Consider the following 19,628-nt stretch of genomic DNA (forward strand, 5'->3'; position numbering starts at 1 on the left):
GCATTTTCAATGGAGCTCCTTTTAAATGACCATACTTAACAGAGATCTGAAGAACTGATTATTATTCTGAAAGCAGTTCAATCTTGTAATTCTAAGATCCACCAGGAGGTAGAGCCAGTAGCATAACTGTGACTTTAGAAACAGTAAACATCAAGTCAGCTAAGTGTTTAGCATGCAAAGAAATAAACAAACAATAAAAAAACTTAAAAGTTAAATACAAAATGAAATTACATAAAATGGGAGCAAAACAACCCTTTCTACTTTTACACATTCTTCAAAACCCTGATGGATGTTGACAATGGTGTAGATTACCTGATTACAGTGGGAGTGATTTCAGCACAGAAGAAGATGCTTAGGTTGCTGACTGCGTGAGAGGAGAACATACCGATGATGGAGAAGGCAATAGAGAAATTCCTATTCAGCGTAGATTTTTTCTGTTCTGAAGAAGCAGCAGACACATGAAGCAATTTAACTCAGCACCTCATATCATTAGTAAATGCATTATAGTATTTCGTGGAATGTTTCAAAACATTTTTAGAAACATATATATATTTTTTTTTTATTTGTGAGAAGTGTAATTCTGTCAAAAAACAAATTATAGTTGTTACAGTTTACATAATGAGAGGCACACAAATAGAGGATAATGAGTAAAAGTATAAGCTTTTATGAGAGGGATACAAAACATGATCTGAAGTTATACAAAACATTATTTCTTATACATTTTTAAGTACTATCGTGTGTAGTAAAATGTGTGGCAGTGACAAATTTTATTTGGACAAACATTTTACCAGTTGAATATTAAAAAAGAACTAAGCAAAAAGAAGATTATTACATAAACAAAGACCGCAGTTACTTAACTTCCCCACTGCAACCATGATAACAACAGGAATATAACCAGATGGATCAGGTTGTTCAACATGGCTCTAATGTGGACAGCTTAAATCCAATAAATGTGTTTTATTACATAAGGACAAGAGAATCTGAAGAGTTAGAGACTGAAATTGAAGGCCATAATTCAATATTTTATGACATTTTATGTTGCACAAAGTGGTAAAAATCACATAAACTGTGAAATCGTTTGGTTAAACATTAAACTGACTACACAACAATCTAGCTACACACTGCAGTGTTATAACTAGGAAATCTGTGATCTTCTGGTTTCCTAGAAGATTTGTGATCTTCTTTCCCAGAAATAAACCAAAACAAATAAGCCGAAAGATAACCATAATTGCATCCAAATCTTTATTATGACCTCCTTTCTGCAATACTAACAGCTAAGAAAATGCCACATAAGTCATTTTCAAAACCTTGTCAAGAAAATGCATTAACCCGTGTAATATGTTTTAAGTGAAAGGCTGTTTCAAATCGGTTCAATATATTATATCAACAAATTAGGTTAAAAAAAGTAATCAAAGCAGAGGCAGTTATTTAGTGATCAACATTTTATCAAAACTGTATTAGCATATGCAATTAGTGATAATATAAAGAATAACCATCTGGACCTACCTATATTTAAATGATTGCTGTACTTCCAAAGCACTGAAAGGACAAAGAGATGAATGGATATGGATTAGTGAGAAAGTGGGAACAATAATCACAAGCACTCAATTAAGAAATTAAAATATTCAAAAAAACATTAGGTGCAGTTTATTACTGAATAAACAGTGCTGTGCATTTTGGACCATCTGGAGGACATTAGACATAAATTGACTAAAACATGCAATTATGTTGGGTTATTATTCTAAGAACAGCAAAGAGTAACTATTATCAGTTCTTTTGTGTTTTAACACTTAGAATAAAGGTCTCGCAAATCCTAAACTGTGCATAATGAATTTCTGAGCCGTTTACTAACGATTCAGTTCAGCTTTGAATGCCTCAAGTATTTAGGAATAAGAACCAGAGATGATCAATTTGTGGTTCAGATTGTTTGGGCAGCTGTGTTGTGCTGCCATATTCTTTTACAGTGCTCATACAGCACAAAACAGTGGGGGGTGCTGTTGCTCCAAAGTGAGTGCACAGGAAAACAAGAAGCAGACAACAACCCCACTAGACCATCCCACTGGAGAGTTATGCTGCTCAGAACAAAACCTGCCACCAACTGCTAGCAAAAAAATAGGATTATAATATGGAAATAAGAATATAAAAACTACCAAACAGTGTAAGGTATCACATTCAACTGCAAATAGTTTAGCTACACTTGTGACACAAATATTTTGGAAGAACATTATATACATTTCAAAAGCATGTGCTTATGATTATTTAAGCTACGTGCTCTGCAAAGCATTCTAACTCACAATAACGGCGTGACTGAAAGCTACAAGAGATTAATGTCTGCCAGAATTTATTTGTGAACTACAAAAATCACATTGATCATTTAAAAACGTCTGCATTTTACTTCATTCTATTTTTAACATTTTTTTTGAACAAACATAATATTTGAAAAAATGAAAGACAAAACTGCATTTCATTCATTAATTTGCAGGTTTTTTCTTTTTTTTTTTTTTTTTGTTTAAACAGAGCCAGAGTTGATTTTTTGTGTTTATTCCAAGGTTAACTAATATTCTTAATTTTTCCAATCCAGAGGTCTGAATAATCCAGTTTAAAAAGAAAGCAAATCATTGTTTATCTCAAACAGGTTCTTCTCTCCAGGACAGCCCTTTGTTTTGCTTCATTCATATTCTCCTCAATATTAACTATCCTTTCTGTAACTTAAGAAAACAAACAAACAAAAACATTCCTACAGCATGATGCTAACACCTCTGTGATGACAGGGTGTTCAGGATGCTGTGCAGGGAGTTTCCTATCACTTATAGCCCTTTGCAAGTTGCCAAAAAAAAAAAAGAGTTGGAACAGGATTCTTATTCTAAAAACTTGAGGAATTTTCTTTTTTTTTTTTTATGAACTACTCACAATTCAGCAAGCCCAGCTGCAGTAGTGATGCCAGAGCGGTGATGATCATGAACATCAGAAGTCCACCACGCCGGCCCATCAGGCCCACTGCTGGGCACAACGCAATGCACGATGCCACTGCTATACCAGCCTTGGTGTAATATTCTGCATAGAAGTCACGGAATATGGTTTTTTCCTCATTGTCTGGACTCACCATGCTCCGGGCAAAGCAGTGGTGGATCCCATAGCCTGTTAACCTGATCAAAAAGTAAACAGAAAAGCAGGCTTTTAGGAGAACACAGTGGGAAATAATGCATTTAATATCATCCTGTTGACTCTCTTTTCAGCTTATGATACAGAAAAAAACGAAGAAATAAAACAAATGTAAACATTGGCTTACTGGCACAAAAGAGCAAAGCTCATAGGCACACACATTAAAACCAAACATCCCCCTTCTCTCCTCTGGCTGTCTAATGTTTCCCACAGGCAGAACTCATGTAAAATTTATGCTAACTGAGGGAGTAAGGGGCACCGCACTGAAGTATGGATAAAGCTACAGATGAGACCTCAGATGAAGAGATGAGAAGAAGGGAAATCCCATCAGGAATAAAAATAGAGAGAAGCAGCAAAGCAGAAGATAGAGCTGAAGATCAATGTCGTATTGAACTTCCAGGTTTATATTGGCATTTTGAGTGCACCAAATGGCGGCTGACTGGCAATATCCCTGCCCATTTATTTATGTGAGCAGCAGCTCCGCCTGCCATTGTTCTCATATCCTCACATGCAGATAGATACATTAGAACTCAGAGACATCGACGTATCGCCAGCATCTGCATGAATTTGACACTTACGAGTTGACGCACAGGACGAAGATGTTCTTCCACAGGTTCCTCGTACCAGCCATTTTCACGATGCATGTCCTTTTGGGTTTCTTCTGAAGAGCATTTTGTAGTTCTGGGAACAAACATACAAGGCAAAGCTTTGAGATTTTCTAATTCAAACAACTGTTTGGTAGTTGGTAAAAAGAAACCCAATAATTATTATTTTTGGTCAATATTGAAATCACAGCAATTTAATTATTTAATTCAAACTATTCTTAGTGAGTGTATTTCAAGAACAAATTAGTAGAATGCTGATGCGACCCAATATTTTTGGCTTATTTATTTTAATTGTTTTATTTTTGTTTATTTTCTCTTTATTTACATTGTTTTGATTACTTTTTAAAACCAAAGTTTCAACTGAAACACAAATTAAATAAGCAGAAGGACAGGACATAGCATTGCAATAGCATAGTGTATTTTAAGACAATACATGTTCTTATAGTTCTCTAAAATTACCTTGTTTTGTTTTCTTAAGATTATGACAAATGTTGCAACTTTTGCCGTCCAAATTGCTGTGTATGCAGAGAGACCAATGACTGCAGCATGCAGCAGTTCTTGTGCTGAACATGACTACTAAACAGGCTGAGTATCAGCGATGTTTAGCTCTGGTCACTGTTAGAAAAAGCATCTGTTCTGTCGAATAAGCCAGGCCACAAAAGTTTGATCAGAGATTTCTCTACGGTTTTGTTCCAAACAACAGCACCGAGAGCAGCATTCATGATGAGCCATTGAAAAGACAACACCCACAGGCTACTGATGAGCCGACAACAAAAACAAAACTACCTTAGCTTTTCCTTGGCTGCCAAATGAACTTAACAAATTTTACATACTACTCGTTTCATATGTTAAGCATTTAATGTATAAAGTTTGAATGTTTCCATAGAATTTGAAGTCTAAATCTTACAGTCTCCATTTTTTTAAATATTCTGGTTTTGCTTTTTGTTTTTTTAATTTACAATTAAGTAAGTAATGAGGGCTTAATTTATGTTTATTTTTGTGATGCTAGTAGATGCATTTAAAAAATGTCTAGTTGAAAACACATCTCTGACTATATTTTAATCTGATGAGTTGAATGACTGCAGAAGTTTATTGAAAGAAAAAATATACTGAAACCTAATTTATTCCTGTAGAATTGTATTTGGTTTAAGAAAAAAAAATACTAATATAGGTAAATAACTAACAAAACTACTAATAAAATAAATAGCTAGTACTTAGTGGCAGCCCGAGGGGGGACCATAAAACCTAAAAGCCATCTGTACTGATCCGAGCTTTAGTCCACAGATATATAAAAGGTAAAGATTTTTTTTTCCCCCATTTTGTTTTGATACAAATTTCATGTCATGCTTGTAGCATTCTTCTCTGGGCAGTTGATAGCATTTGTCCCCAAAAAGAGACTTACAAAAACAATCTGAACTTATTATATGTGGACAAGTTGTTGGACAGTGTTTCTTTTTTAAAATATGGATTCAAATAGACAGTTATGCTGACACAAAAAATAGCAAAATGTTCTTTAAATCAGTTTTGAATCAATAAAAGGAAACGTTGACACTGATCTAATAATAACGCCACACAATATTGAGCGCACAGGTTTCATGCGAGACTCGATTGATTGACTACAACAGGTTTCTGAAAAGTCAACACACCCTGTACAGCAGGCTGACACAGGACACAGTCGATGTTTTGATATCAGATTTGAAGTTGCCACAGAAACACACTTCTGATGTGTGGCATTGTACTTTCATGTTGACTCAGAAACTTCTCAGCATTCCACACCACCCCCTGAAATTCATCTCAGGCTGAAGCCCTGCAGTCTTTCTGGTGATTCCCTGTCCAAGACTCAAAACACTGAGTAAGGTTGTTCTTGCTCACATCATCGAGTGAATTTTCCAAAGATGGAGTAATTAGCACCATTGTATGTATTGCATGCGACTATGTGCAGGAACTCTTCTTGTATTGAGACAGCCTATAAGTCTGAGAGGGGAAAAATTTAAGCATACGGTAGCGGATTTTCTGCTTAACTGCTGCATCAGCTCACATCCACTGTGTCTAGCAAAAAAAAAAAAAAAAGAAAAAGTGCTACTTTAACAATCAGTGGTTCCCCTTTGGGCTTGTTTCCAGGAAAAGATCCTTTTACATTTCAAAGTTGCTTGATTTTCCACGCAGCTCATCACAGAGCAAAAAGGCAGCATGTTAATCAGTGATTCAGTTTTACAGCTCGACACAAATGCAATGTGCCATGTCATCAACACAGATCAGTCTGCTTTGGCTCTGACTGGTCCCCTGAGAACAGAGAAATGTACACAGGGTCAAAATGCCTGACCTGCCCCCATCTGCCATCTGACCATTTGCTTCAGCTCATTCTCAGTTGTACAGGCTGCAATAAAATTAATAAACACTTGAGTGTGTCATAATGTAATGTTCAGCTCCCACTGCCACCTCTTTAGTGGAATGTTACTATGGTAACAAGACAGGAAATCCACATAACCTTGTCAATTTGTCTAATTTAGGAAAGCACAGCTGGGGAAACGAGTGCCTTTCAGACTGAGCGAACAGGCTTGGCGTACGACAATAAATAAAATGCTGTCACTAAATGTTTAGTTGAATCTATCTTTTTAATATACATGTGCATCTCAGTATATTAGAATAGCAATGAAAAGTTCTTTGATTTCACTTATGTAGTTCAAAAAGTGAGACCCCTACACCAATACAATAAAAACAAAGTTTTATACTTTTTTTGGACAACAGAAGAACTGCCCCTCTGATCTTAACCCCATAGACAAAATATGAGGAATTACTGGAGGGAAGATAAAAGATAACAGAACAAACACTGTAGATAAACCAAAGGTCATTATTAAAGCAACCTTGACTTCCATGGCAGTTTAAAACAAAAACCACAGGCCAATCCCTACGCCAAATGCATTACTGTGTTAATACATGCAAAAAGAGCTTTACATAAGTGTCAAATGCATATACTGCACAGCACATTGACACACGTTACAGTGGCCCAACTTTAATGAAATATAGAAACCAAAATACTTTTTTTCTTCCACTATGTTTTCCATCAATATGCTTTGGACACAGACTTCTGTGATCAGTCAACTTGACATTTTGTGACATATTGTAACTAAATCATTGGTTTTCATTGGTTGTAAGCCATAATTATTGAAATTCTCATAAATAAACCATTGATATAGTACTGTGCGTAATATATGTATGTAACACATGAGTTGCACTTTCTAGAATGAATTACACAAAAAGTAACTTTTCAATCTTGTTTTTATTTATTGAGATGTGCCTCTATGACATTACAAATTTAATCTGATATCTATAAATTAGAAAATGTGGTTAGTTTATTACCTGCGACAATGTTATCTGCATCAAGTTCCAGGTTCACGTTATTTTTCTTTTCTATGTGTCCCATGATCCATTTGGAGCGGCAATACTGCTGGGTTGCCAGCAACCAGCGCAGCGACTCAGGGAAAATCCTGTAAAAAAAGGTGGGGAATGTTTTTGTTATTACAGAGCATAAAAAGATCAATGCAATTAAAAGGTCCTTACGTTGAAAGACCGGTTGAAATGTCACTCTGTCATACATGTTGCCATTTAACCACAACCGGGTTTCTTCCAGCGAGACAGTATTATCTAACTTCAGGTGATACTCTCTCATAGCCTTTGTTATAGCTAGAGCAGCTGTCATTTGATATGCGCCATTACCAGATATTTGTATTGCTATGGGTTTCACAAATGCATGTGGGAAGTTCAGCTTCTTCAGTAGAATGATTGCATCTCAACACAAAAACAGCCAGTAGATTAAGCACAATGCCTTACGTCCAAAACAATCGCTTTTAGAAGTTTAGAACATGCTAATGAGGTGGTGAATTCTGCAATAAGTTGTTTTTGTTTGTGTCAAATGTTTCCTGCTTGCTTCACAAAAAAATTGGTTTGCAAATTTTTGCAGTGTAGCACAACAACCCCCTCAATATAGCAGAGGAACAAATCTCTGGAATGGTTGTTGCCAAATTTCTACGGGAGAGTTTTCTACACTAAAGCTTTAATCTTTTTGGCCCCGTTTGATTAACTGTTTGCACAAATGCAGTGAGCTGCATTGGTCAATTTGTGGGGCTGGTGACTTGCAATAAAAAACACGTCTTTACAACCAAAGACCCTGTTCAAGTGATTCCCCTACTTTTAAAGGTTTACTGGTTGCCATTTCTGCATTTACTTTACTGGGCCGCTTTTGAACATTTCTCAATTTTAATGTTACTCTCCCAAACTGTTTCAGGTATTTAAATTTTGAAAGCTTTCAGAAAATGACATGACTGCAATAGACAAAAGTGAATGTTAAAGTAATTCAAAAACTTAGGAGCCCCCATAAAATATTACATTTTTACAGAAATCTTTAGTTTCCCCCATGATTACATTACACAAGTGTACCTTTTTACTGCCCACGGAAGATTTGCAAACATTTACTTACAGAATGTAGCTGGAAAACTGTGGCTATTGTCACGTATGTTTACAGTTTCACTTCTCTACAGAAAATTTCTGTAGATTCTGCACTAAAGTGATGCACATTTCGTGTGTAGCAATTACTGATTAGTGATCAGCTATGTATTTTGTTGAACCTTCTAAGCTAAAAGATGTGTGGCATTATTGAGATCCTCAATATGATAATGTGATAGCTCTTATTCTTTCACATATTCACTGCGCTCCTCAAAGCTTCATAAAAGAGAAAGAGTGCAACAGCAAAAATAAAGAAGCCTCCCTAAATAAATTCAGAAAACACATCTTATTTCTAGCAGATTTTCAATATACACACTGTGCAAAATCTCAATCCGATCCTAATGAGCGCCTCATCAGATCAGTACATCATTCTTCACCCATCCTGTCCTTTTATTCTTGGATGAATTCTTCCATTTTGCTGGTCTGACCATATGATAAAACTTTGCATTTTAAAACAAACAATACAAAAACAGAGAGCTTTGAATTATCCCAGATCAAATTGCTAAGTTTTCCTTTTTTTCTTACCAAATGTAGGACAGCATAAGCAGCAGGGGAGAGATGATGACAGCTTGAAGTACCTGCCAGTCGTGACAGAAGTACGCCACTCCGGGCATCAGGAGCTGACCACCCAAAACCACAAAGCTGGCCACCATGGTCATGGAAAACCTCCATGCTGGCAGGCACAGCTCAATCCCTGAGGGACAGAAAAGAGAGGTTAGGTAAAGAAACTTTTATTTTGGTATTGGCAGGCTGATTACATTTTATGTGTATGCATGTCAGTTCACATAATTCTACTAGACACATAACTTTAACTAATTAGTATGATTTACTGACATCGATATGTCATATCAATTTACTGACATATCAGTAAATCCGAATAATATTTGATATCCTTGCCATAAATGATACATCGGATATGGCAAGAGTTACACTTTTACCCTTCCCACACTGCCAAACATCTGCCTTTTGATCTATACTTTTTGTTTCCCAACCACTTGACAATATAAACACACTCTGACTCCAAGATGAGTCAGAGTGCCATGGAAGTTATTATATGTAAGTACTGTAAAAGACAGAACACCTCATTTGTGCTAAAAAAGAAAAAAAAAGACAATACATCTGAATATAATTTTAAAAAACAACACAGCATACATCAATCTGGGTACAATGATAAAGTCAGAAAAACTCAGGTTAGTTTAATCAGTGGATTCCTATGTTTTTTTTCCCCTCATGAAAACAAGGTTAACCTTGGACTCACAATACTATCCATGCATTTTGCAACACAAGAAATCAACAGTACCTTGATATGCAAGATGTAAACACAAAGAGGCCAGCCTTGATTAATCAAGCAACAGGATGAAACACATCTGATAAGGAGTGGCTGACAGGCTAGGACAAGATGCTCGACAGTAAAACACAAAGATAGGTCTGTATTTTTTTATGAAACAACACAAGTTTTATATTTTATATCATCTACAGCTGTCCATGTAGGCACATTTAGACAGTAAGTTCCAGCAAAATATTTGTAAAAATACTCATCATGCACTGATTTATGGGTGAATGAAATAAAAATAGACATTTAGTTTCAGCTCCAAATTTTTGATATTACAAAGTCATCACTTAACCAACAAAATCATTCCTAATATCTTAAACAAATTAATATTTGCAGTTCTTGTTCTGAAGTGGCAGACCAAAAAAAACTTTTGTGAGGGTGCAGTAAAAAGAAAATGGTTCCTTGTACTCACTTCTCCACTATCAGAATGCCACTGATTCATTCACCCAGTCATTAGCATGCAGACCACACTGACAGAAAGGAACCCTAGACAGTCCAGCCCTTTATTTACTGCAGTACAGAAGACAAGTTCACACTAAACTATTGAAAATTAACACTGTCATGCTGCAATTCCCACCAAGTCCTGTCCTGCTTCATTTCTCCTATTTTTTGCAGATACATGGCAATTGTGTCTAATCGGTTTCCTGTCCTGCCAAGAAACTCTCCAAAGATGGGCCTTTCAAGGTGACAGGGCCAGGATAATACAGTTTGTGTTGTCGGGACCAACTTCATTCCAGTAGGAAAGACTGGAATTTCAATTAGGATTTGCCCCCCTCTGAGGACATGAATAATGCTCTCTGTTCACTGACACGATCACAGCTGGAATGACAAAGCCAGTGAGCGGAGGGCAGGGCGATGGGTGCAAGACCTGCTGGGTGTGAACCAAGTAACCTCAGAGCTCCCAGTTTGCTGCAAGGCACATCCCAGTCACTGCTTAAGGGACTCTGAATTTGATACTCATGTATCACTGAATAACCCCCCCAATCTCTGAGAAGTTCATCTTGTTCCAAACTGGGTAAAAATCTCCTGGTATCCTAGTAGAGCTCAATAACTTGCTATGAACAATTTCTTGTGACTTTCCTCATGTAATGTGTCACCTACAGATAAGACTCAGTGGAAGTGAATTAGTGAATTATGGCCAGAGCTTTTAAATGGAGCTTAGAGCTCCTTACTCCTGGTGACCCTAATCTTCTAGCAAATGACGAGCTCAGCATTCCCTAACGCTCCACTGCTCGTGCTTACCCAGTAACATAGAACTACCGATAAGTTATCTGAAGCTACAGATAATAATGGTCCAAAGTTGCAAAGAAGGGGCGTTTGGAGACGAAGAACAAGCTAGGTATTTAACCCAAATACATATATTTAGGTATTTTGAAAACTGTGGATATAAAAATGACATCATCAACGATCAGGCCAAAAGCCAATTAGTAACAATAATAATCCCCAAAGAAGCTTAGGTTGGTTTGCTGATTTGTGCAATATATGAATATAGGGTGAGTGACACTCTGAGATGAAACCATCCAGTCTATCAAACATGGCATTGTTAAGGAGGCTCATTACGTTACACGTGAAAGAGGTGACTTTACCAATACATGTTGACAGAACAGTCACTCTCCTAACCCACAGACTTATAAGCCCTTTTACTGGTCACATGAAGTTTATATAGAGCCACTCCATGGTTTGTCTACCTTATCAAGCCACTGATTTTTGTAATGTGCTTGCCAATTCTGAAGAAGAAATTGTCAAGTGAAAGACTAAGATACATTAAGAATTTTAACAATAACTAACTTTATAGTTATGATTCTGGCAAATTCATGCAAATAACTCATAAAATTATACTTATAAATTTAAATGCAGTTGGGTAAACTGCATTCTTCATATAATCTTTGAATGAGCATATGCTTCCCTGATTAATTCAGTCATTCAAGAAAATGCATCATCTCTATATACTGGTTTGCTTATGTTAAAAAAAGAAAAAAGTTACATTATCTAGTGGCAAAGGCCAAATATTATATGAAACAGATTAGTCACCACAGAGCAAAAAAAAAATAAAAATAAAAATAATGTAATCCATGCAGAAATTGATAAACATTAACAAATAATGCAGGACAGTGTTATTGAGACCACATGACACTCAAGTTTGCATTGAATACAATCAATCTTTACAGCATTTCTAAACTCTGTTGTATAAACTGAGCTCCATACTCTCATTTGCAAACACTGTGGCAATAGGAATACTTTGGGGACAGAAGCCATACTGAAATAACTTTAGAAACTTAAAACTGTCTCCAGTGCATTTAATCTGAACTCAACATATTGTTAAAATTATAAGGTCTTCAGACTAAGTTCATGTGTGTGTTAAAATCTCCTTAAAATGGCACCGTAACTAACCAGTAATTTCTTCTGATTAGTGCCCATCGAACTTTGGACTTTCCCTTATGGGACTTTCAAGTTTCCAGTGTGTTGGTGGAGCATAGAAGTCCTTGTGCTGAGAAGGTCAAAATATTTTACCAGGTCAATTAAGTAAGTCAAGGTTAGGGTTGGTTCTGCAAATAAAACACACAATATATTGCATGAGCTTCTACTTTTTCTTTTTTTTTTTTACTACCGGTATATACATAGCGGTGTTTCTTTATGACTAATTGTCTGTGCAACATCCTGTAAGTTAGAAATTGATACTTCTTCATCCTTTATTTAACCAAGATAAAACTCCTTGAGATTAAATATCTATTTTACAAGAGCGCAATTTCTCCTTTGTCCATTTCCATAATCACACATTTTACAGATATATCCTTATGAAGCTCCATTATATATATATATATATTTTTATTTTTATTTTTTTTTTCCATTATGAAGCAAATATAGATGAAAACAACAAATAACACGAGTTGTTTTCATTTATATTTGCACCCAAACTGAAACAGGGTTGGTTCTGCAATTGATTAGTCAGTTTCTCATCTGTTGCTAACAGATGAGAAATCAAGATTAATTCACCTGAAGAATCTAAATTTGAAGTGACCATTTCCATGGAGGAAAATCTTTACCTTGATTATTCAGACCCAGCTTGTGATAATAATTACCAGCATTGAGAAGAAAACACTAGGTATGTTTTTAGATTCCAGAAATGACTAAGGTTATTTTATGGTTGGTATAATAAATCAGTGCATCAGTGCACAATATTCCAGTCAGTACATTCTTAAATACGGTCTTAATCTACACCATCAAATTAACCTTATAGCCAAATCTACAATTATATGCTCTAAGCTTGTTTAAAAATATTGCAAAAACACTTTTATTCTAATTGTCTTTTTATGACCCAAATTTTTAGCCATTCTAAAAGAGGAAATCACATCCCCCCTCACAGACACCTATCAGCACAGCTCCATTAATTGTCTGGAAGTTCCCAATTCGGAATTGAGTAACTGACAAACTGCTGACATGAAGACTGGGTAAACAACCCGCGTCACATTCTTTCAACTGAAGAATTGAAACGCGACAGATTTTTTTTTTTTTTTTAACACTACTAAGAAGAAAAGGAAAGGTGGCTAGAATAATTTAACCAATAACAAGTAGTCAATAAAACATTTACAGGGATAGATTGATCATTTGTGCATAAGTCATTATGTATTTTACTTACACAGGAACTCTTAATTTATAAGAAGTTTCCAATTTAAAACAAATCTTTTAGAATGTTAATAGTAAAAGTGACAGAACTAAAGTATGCAAATGTTTTAGCAGAGGACATTTGGTGAGCAACATAAAATGCAAGTATTGCAAAAAAAAAAAAGAACTTTACCCTACCAAGTGTAAAAAAAAAGACTAACTGCACCTTCACCCATTTGTCAGCAGACGGCTGGAGCAATGAGGAAGAGGAAGTGTGCTTCATCGATGGAAATTATTTTACTGAGGAGTAAGATTTGCATATAGTTTGCTATGTATGTATGTATGTGCCATGACTCTTTGGATAATGCATCACTACCTCAGTCCTTTAAAGTATTTTTAACCACAATGTGGTTAAAAAAGTCACATTATCGCAAAACTGAATTAAGGTTGGAGAAAATATACAGCAACTATCAGCAGCATGCACATGAGCAGTCTAAGCAGCATTTCAGACTACTGAAGAGGAACATGACCTAAGCAGCTGGAGGTTCTATTGTTCCACAATGCCCCTGGAGCCTTACCTGTGTGCAGATAGATTTTGCCTGAGGTAAGTGGACAGCACTCCTGAGAGAAAGCACCTTATTACGGCCCATGAAGACAAATGTGAAACCAAACTGGCCTGGTTAAGCAGACCAGACAGCACTACAGCAGGATATCTACATAAATGACCATAGCTGTCTCTAAACTGGTACAAAAAATAAATAGGTAAGAAGAGAAATTGTCTGAAAACAGCAGCCTCTTATTTAAGTGATTTAAAAAATAATAATTATAGCTCTGGGCTCAAAACAATCCTAAAACTAAGAGGTTAGATGTGTGTAAATTTATGGCCTTCTAAAAAGTCAGTGTTCAACATGTTGCTTAAGTGGTTAAATATGCTAAAATGTTTGTGAACCATAGTTTGCATGTCCCTCCTATTTTCAAAGCAGACAACGGCAGATCTGTTTCTAAAACAGCCTTTTCTGTTCTCCGATGCAATAAAGCATTCTCCATGTAGTTAGGGTAAAGCTAAACCATATTTAAATTTTTATATAAAAGAATGTGGAAATTATCATGTCTTAAAATGAGGTGAGCTTGATGTTTCTGCAAAGAAGTTCTCTAATCGAACAAATCATGTAGCCTATGTTTACAGACCTACTTCAATATTATTTCACAGTAGAAACTTTACTGTTTTGGAATGTTCTAACAAATGGGGCTCTTCATGCAGAGTCTAACAAACAGACTCAAAATAAGGCAGTTAGTAAAGACGATTCGTTCACACTGAGCAACATGTGAGCACACTGAGGAATCTCTGAATGTGAGCAGATACAACAGTGCCAGTAGCAGGGAGAGGCGGGTGACCAGTGAGCACATAGCCTGCACCCCATGACAGAAACCAAAGATGTTTTCCTAATTTAGAAAGTGTAAAATAACACTAAAGAAAGTACAAGGCTTTCTTTTCGCTGTTCTTAAAGTTCTGAGGAGTGCCTTCTCAGATCAGTATCAGAGCTCGGTGTAAGGATATACACTTTCTATATCACTTTAGTACCTTCTGTGTTTTTATGTGCAGAGAGGACAGCTATGACCTGGCGCAAACACACGGGCATTCGATGGATGCCCGTGTGAGTGCTTGTGTCTGCATGAAGTGGACTTGAGCACATTCATATAACCTTGTGTACTGCCCCTCCTTGACTCTATTTAATAAAATAAAAAAAAACACGTTGCATTTGCACCTGTGTAAATAATTGTCATGCTCGTAAAGTACATGTACAAAAGGAGTGACAGCAGACAATATCTGCTTAACATGAAACCTTAAGGTGTGTCAGAAACCCTTTACATTCACAAATACTTTCAACTGGTATTACCTACTAGTAGTCTTTTATTTTAGCATTTTTTCCTCAACTGAGATTCAGAATGCTTCATATTATGCTACATTATATTATGTAGCCCAGAATAATAAAGTTTTTTTTATTATTGTTATTATTATAATAATACCACATTTATCTATTTATTTATGCATGCACACAGGTGACGTTTTTCCAGTGTGTCCAAAGCTGGATGCGATGCTGAAAGGATCCTATGGTCACTTTGAACTGAATTTTTGAGGTACATCTAAAAAAATGTAATATTGTAAAAAAATAAAATAAAATAAAAAAAAAAGTAATCTTCAGGAGTTTTGAAAAAATTTATTATACTGACGCCATATGTTTCCAATGTTTAACTTTAGTGTAAGGGACCTACCAAATATTTTTTGTCTCTCATTTTTCAAAATGAGTGATGGAAAATTTGTAACTTTTTCACAATATAATTTTTTATAGTTGTTCATACTGCTGTGACTTTACAGACACATTGATGTCCCACTCCTTCAGTGTTTTAAATGTAACCTGAAAATGTGTAAGAGAAAGAAAGCTGTATAGAATATGTACTTTCAATGTGTAAGAAAATGGAGTTAAAGCAAACATAAACCATCAAATATTTATTTTTCTCGTGAAGTTACACTTCATGCCATGTTCACACCTACTGCCCAAGGCAATCTTATCAAACAACAAATGAGTCTCTGGCTCATCTGTTAACACCTGGTATCAGAATACATCATTGGACATGAACGTCATACAGCCGAGAACTATTGTTGAAATAGGCTGACTAAGAGTAAATGTGATGATGTTTAACTAGTAACCTCTTTGTTTTATCAATGTTATTAAAGCTAACTGGAACTCCTTTGTGCACCTCCAATATTTGCAAAGTGGATCCTCATCTCACATTAGCTCACTCTCTGTCATGTAACCCTTCGTCTGATTAGCCATATAGCAAAGTTTACCACGTTTAACCGCTTTATTCTAATAAAGGGTTACAGAGCACGGCAATATTGGCCTTTCCGTCCTTATTTCTTTGGCTCTTAATTTCTTAAATTCTAATCCTACATTCTCAGAGATCCTCATTTCTACTAACACTCCACATTCTTAGCTACGATTTAGTCTTGCAGTCTCCTATTGGGAAGAATGTTGAGAATCCCAACAAATTACAAAAGTTTTTGGCTTTTTATCCAATACTCACATTATAATTATTAAATGTATTCTTCACATTATCACATCTGCTTACTGTCCCTCTCCGGAGGATGACTTCCCCAAATTAAACTGAAGTCAAATTCTCCACCTTTCAAACAGCATTTGCAATTTCAAAAGGAACATGAACTACGTGAAAAATTAAGCCAATAAAAACTTCTTTTTGAACCAAAAAGAAAAAAGGATCTTAAAGCCTGCAAAAGAACACAATCCCTCTGTTCTGGATAGCATGACTCAGTCCTCTACACTGTGCCTTGTGAGTTTATAGGTGGGGGGTGCTCTCTGTATAAAATGAATCTGGACTGCACCATAATACTGACTTACAGGCACTCAGGTTTGTGATGACAAAAAAAAGGTCAATTCAAACTGATGGAATCTTGTTGTATAAATAGAAGTCTAGTGGCAATTAACTTTCCAAGACTATCTGGTAAGCTATTCCAACTCAGCTGTAAACACACTGCATGTCAGTATCATATACAGTATGCTGTTCAGAGGACTGACCGGCTTCATTCAAATATGCAGCCAACTCTTGCCATACAGTTTATTTTTAATTGTAGCATTGTTCCTGTTGGTTTGCAGTAGCCTTAATATTCTTCACATCAAACATAGTTTGAAATGATTTTTTTATTTATGTTCCCTCCCTTCCCCCTCATCTGGTTATTTTATACGAGAGAACACAATTAAAAGCAGTCTTTTCCATTTGCAAGTAGTAACATGTTCACAGACAGAAATGGACTTAAGTCCAAAACAAGAAAATATATGTTTTTAATATAGTTTTACTAACTAGTGAGCACTTTAGATTTTAAGTAATATTCAACTATATGTTTACATACAGACGATTTTTCTACTGCACTTCACTGCATGCACAATGCATAGAAGAAGGCCAGGTAAAGTTAAGCCTCTGGTATACCTTCATGCGCCAGATGACTTCAGAAAAGTCAGACACAAAGAACACCCTTTGACTAGAATACCCTTGCTGGAGGCATGCTGCATTCACTGCAGCGTTTATTTTAAACTGCGGATGCTGATGCAGAAAACTTGCCTGTATTCACTGACAATCACAGGAGGAGACTATAGAGGAAATGCATTCCTAATGTAACTATAAATACAACATGTGGACTCATAACTAGTACTTCTTTGCCAATTTTAGAAGTGTAGGTAACATTTTGAAATATTCCCTCCATGTCTAATAAACGGGCTTGCAGACTTGGTGCTGGAAAATGTAATGCACGTTGCGTGCACATTGCAATAAAAGTAGGGATACACACAACAGTCTGAAGGAAACCACAAAAAATGCCACCTACAGACAAAGCATGCACTTCAGTCACAAGACACTATTGATGAGGTCAGAAGAAACAGATATAAACCACATGTCACATAAACTCATCATGGGCATAACAACCAAAAGCTCCTTTTTTTTCTCTCTTTTTTACAAGATTTTTCTTTTTTTTTTTTTTTGACAACAGTATTATTAAGCTATAAATCCATTGTGGAATTTCTCTAGTCCATAAAGGGACTAAATTATATCTCCCTAATAATAAGCCCAAATCCCAGATAATAGTTAATCAAATGTCTATCCATTTAACAAAAAAAAAAGTTTGTAGTTTATCTGCAGAAACTATTCAGGATCGGTGGAGTAGTAGATGTTGTTATAGGCTCAAATAACAACATCAGTTATTTGAGCCTAGGTGTGAGGTTTGTGACTGGTCATCCAATTCGCCTTCAAGATTATTTAGACGCTCACCTATAACCTCAAACTGTTGTGAGTTTCTCAATAAAATCATCAAAGAAGAAAAAAACTTTTATTCCTCCATCTTAAATTAACTATTGATTAAATATAGGTTTAAAATTTGGATAAAATTGTATGTAAAAGTGCATTTTTTTCCATCAGCTTAATGTGGACTACAGTGGAGCCCAGTCTTCACGGCTGATGATGTAAGACTTCAGTGAACATGGACCAGAAAGAAAGAAAGGGATTAGGGTAATATCCTACAGTGCAAATACAGTTGAAGCAGGGATTTCGCTCTAGCTTTCCTTTATAAAAGGAGGCAAATGTTTTTAACGTTCAAGACAACAGCCAATTTTCTAAACCTCTGAGGCCTATTTCCAGGCAAAAGTAAGAGAGATCGTTTCTAGTGAAGTCTTATTAGGCCACAGTGTTCCTGTTTTGTTGGTGAAGTGCAGTTGTAGTTTTGTCAATACACAAAGCCTACAGGGAAAATATCATGTGACAAAGGCAGAAGTCATACGTGGTTGAAAATAAGGGTGACAGTATGCCAGCATCAAACTCTTAATAAGCAGAAAAACTCTGCTTAATTCAGGAGGATTTGGATACAAAAATTAAGATACAATATAGCATAGCAGCCAGGATTTTATTATGTTATATTGCTAAAGCAGTTTTAAATTTGTTTTATTAGTATTTTATGAGTATATAATATCTAAAAACTATTTATCCGTAAAAGCTTTTGTGTACACATAATGAAATCACTGTAGTTCATCTTTTTAAGTCATATGGTTTTATCATGTCAGTGACACTTCAAACTATATAAATATAATACAGAATTCAGTCCTGCTACAAATTCAAAGATGCACTGATCTGAAAGCTGTTACTGATTTCCAAAATCAAGCTTTAGGAAAGCTCTCACCTGGCAACACTTATTTTGGTCAATTTTAGCTTTTCATATATAAAAATCCATATAAACTATATGCAGAATATGAAGTTATAGCCACCCTGTCATAGTCATTAATTATTTACCTTACCAGAATAGACTACATCACAATGTCTGTGAGCATTTGTGAGAGCCCAGTTCATGTCTTAAACCAAAGACAAAATTATTTTTGAATTCTAATTTTAAACTGTCTTTAGCCTCTCGTCTTAGCAAGTAGAACGGTTTGCTTGGCTAGCATTGTTAAAATCCCTGTGGATTGTGGATTCTTGCATATAATTTTTTTCAAAAAGCTATCTCTACAGACAGAGGCTGACAGCTTTAAAAGGGGGGTTGGGGGGGGAAACACAGCAACCCCGTCACCAGATGAGTATTTTTTTTCCCCCTCATCATTTGATTAAATAACTATTCCCTTTCAACCAACTGGAAAGGCAACATTTTGTTAAACCATTTAGACATCTTTCATTACTTTGGGGCAGCCTGCACTTTACACAGACAAAATAACAAGTATAACTGCTGAATAGCTGTACAGGGAGGTGCTGAACAAACATTAAACAAGGAAAATGTACTTAGATAAGCTAACAAATATAATGCTGAGCACAGTCTATAAACCTGTAACTATGTTGAATAACTAAAACACATTGTATCTTTTTAGTAAAAA

The 19,628-nt window shown here is 35.7% G+C and overlaps 1 protein-coding gene across 2 annotated transcripts in view; it reads right to left on the reverse strand.

The window, feature by feature from the left end:
* Positions 1-19,628, reverse strand: part of LOC122841226 (solute carrier family 22 member 23-like) — a 38,055-nt gene that overhangs the window by 6,117 nt on the left and 12,310 nt on the right. For both annotated transcript variants that reach the window (XM_044134355.1, XM_044134353.1), the window contains 6 exons: positions 8,796-8,964; positions 7,128-7,255; positions 3,741-3,843; positions 2,911-3,146; positions 1,507-1,539; positions 313-439 (listed from right to left, as the gene is read on the reverse strand). In XM_044134355.1, coding sequence (XP_043990290.1) covers positions 313-439; positions 1,507-1,539; positions 2,911-3,146; positions 3,741-3,843; positions 7,128-7,255; positions 8,796-8,964 — 796 coding nt within the window. The remainder of the gene's footprint in view (positions 1-312; positions 440-1,506; positions 1,540-2,910; positions 3,147-3,740; positions 3,844-7,127; positions 7,256-8,795; positions 8,965-19,628) is intronic.

Source organism: Gambusia affinis, linkage group LG12 (assembly GCF_019740435.1).
Source record: "Gambusia affinis linkage group LG12, SWU_Gaff_1.0, whole genome shotgun sequence".
Classification (NCBI taxonomy): Eukaryota; Metazoa; Chordata; class Actinopteri; order Cyprinodontiformes; family Poeciliidae; genus Gambusia; species Gambusia affinis.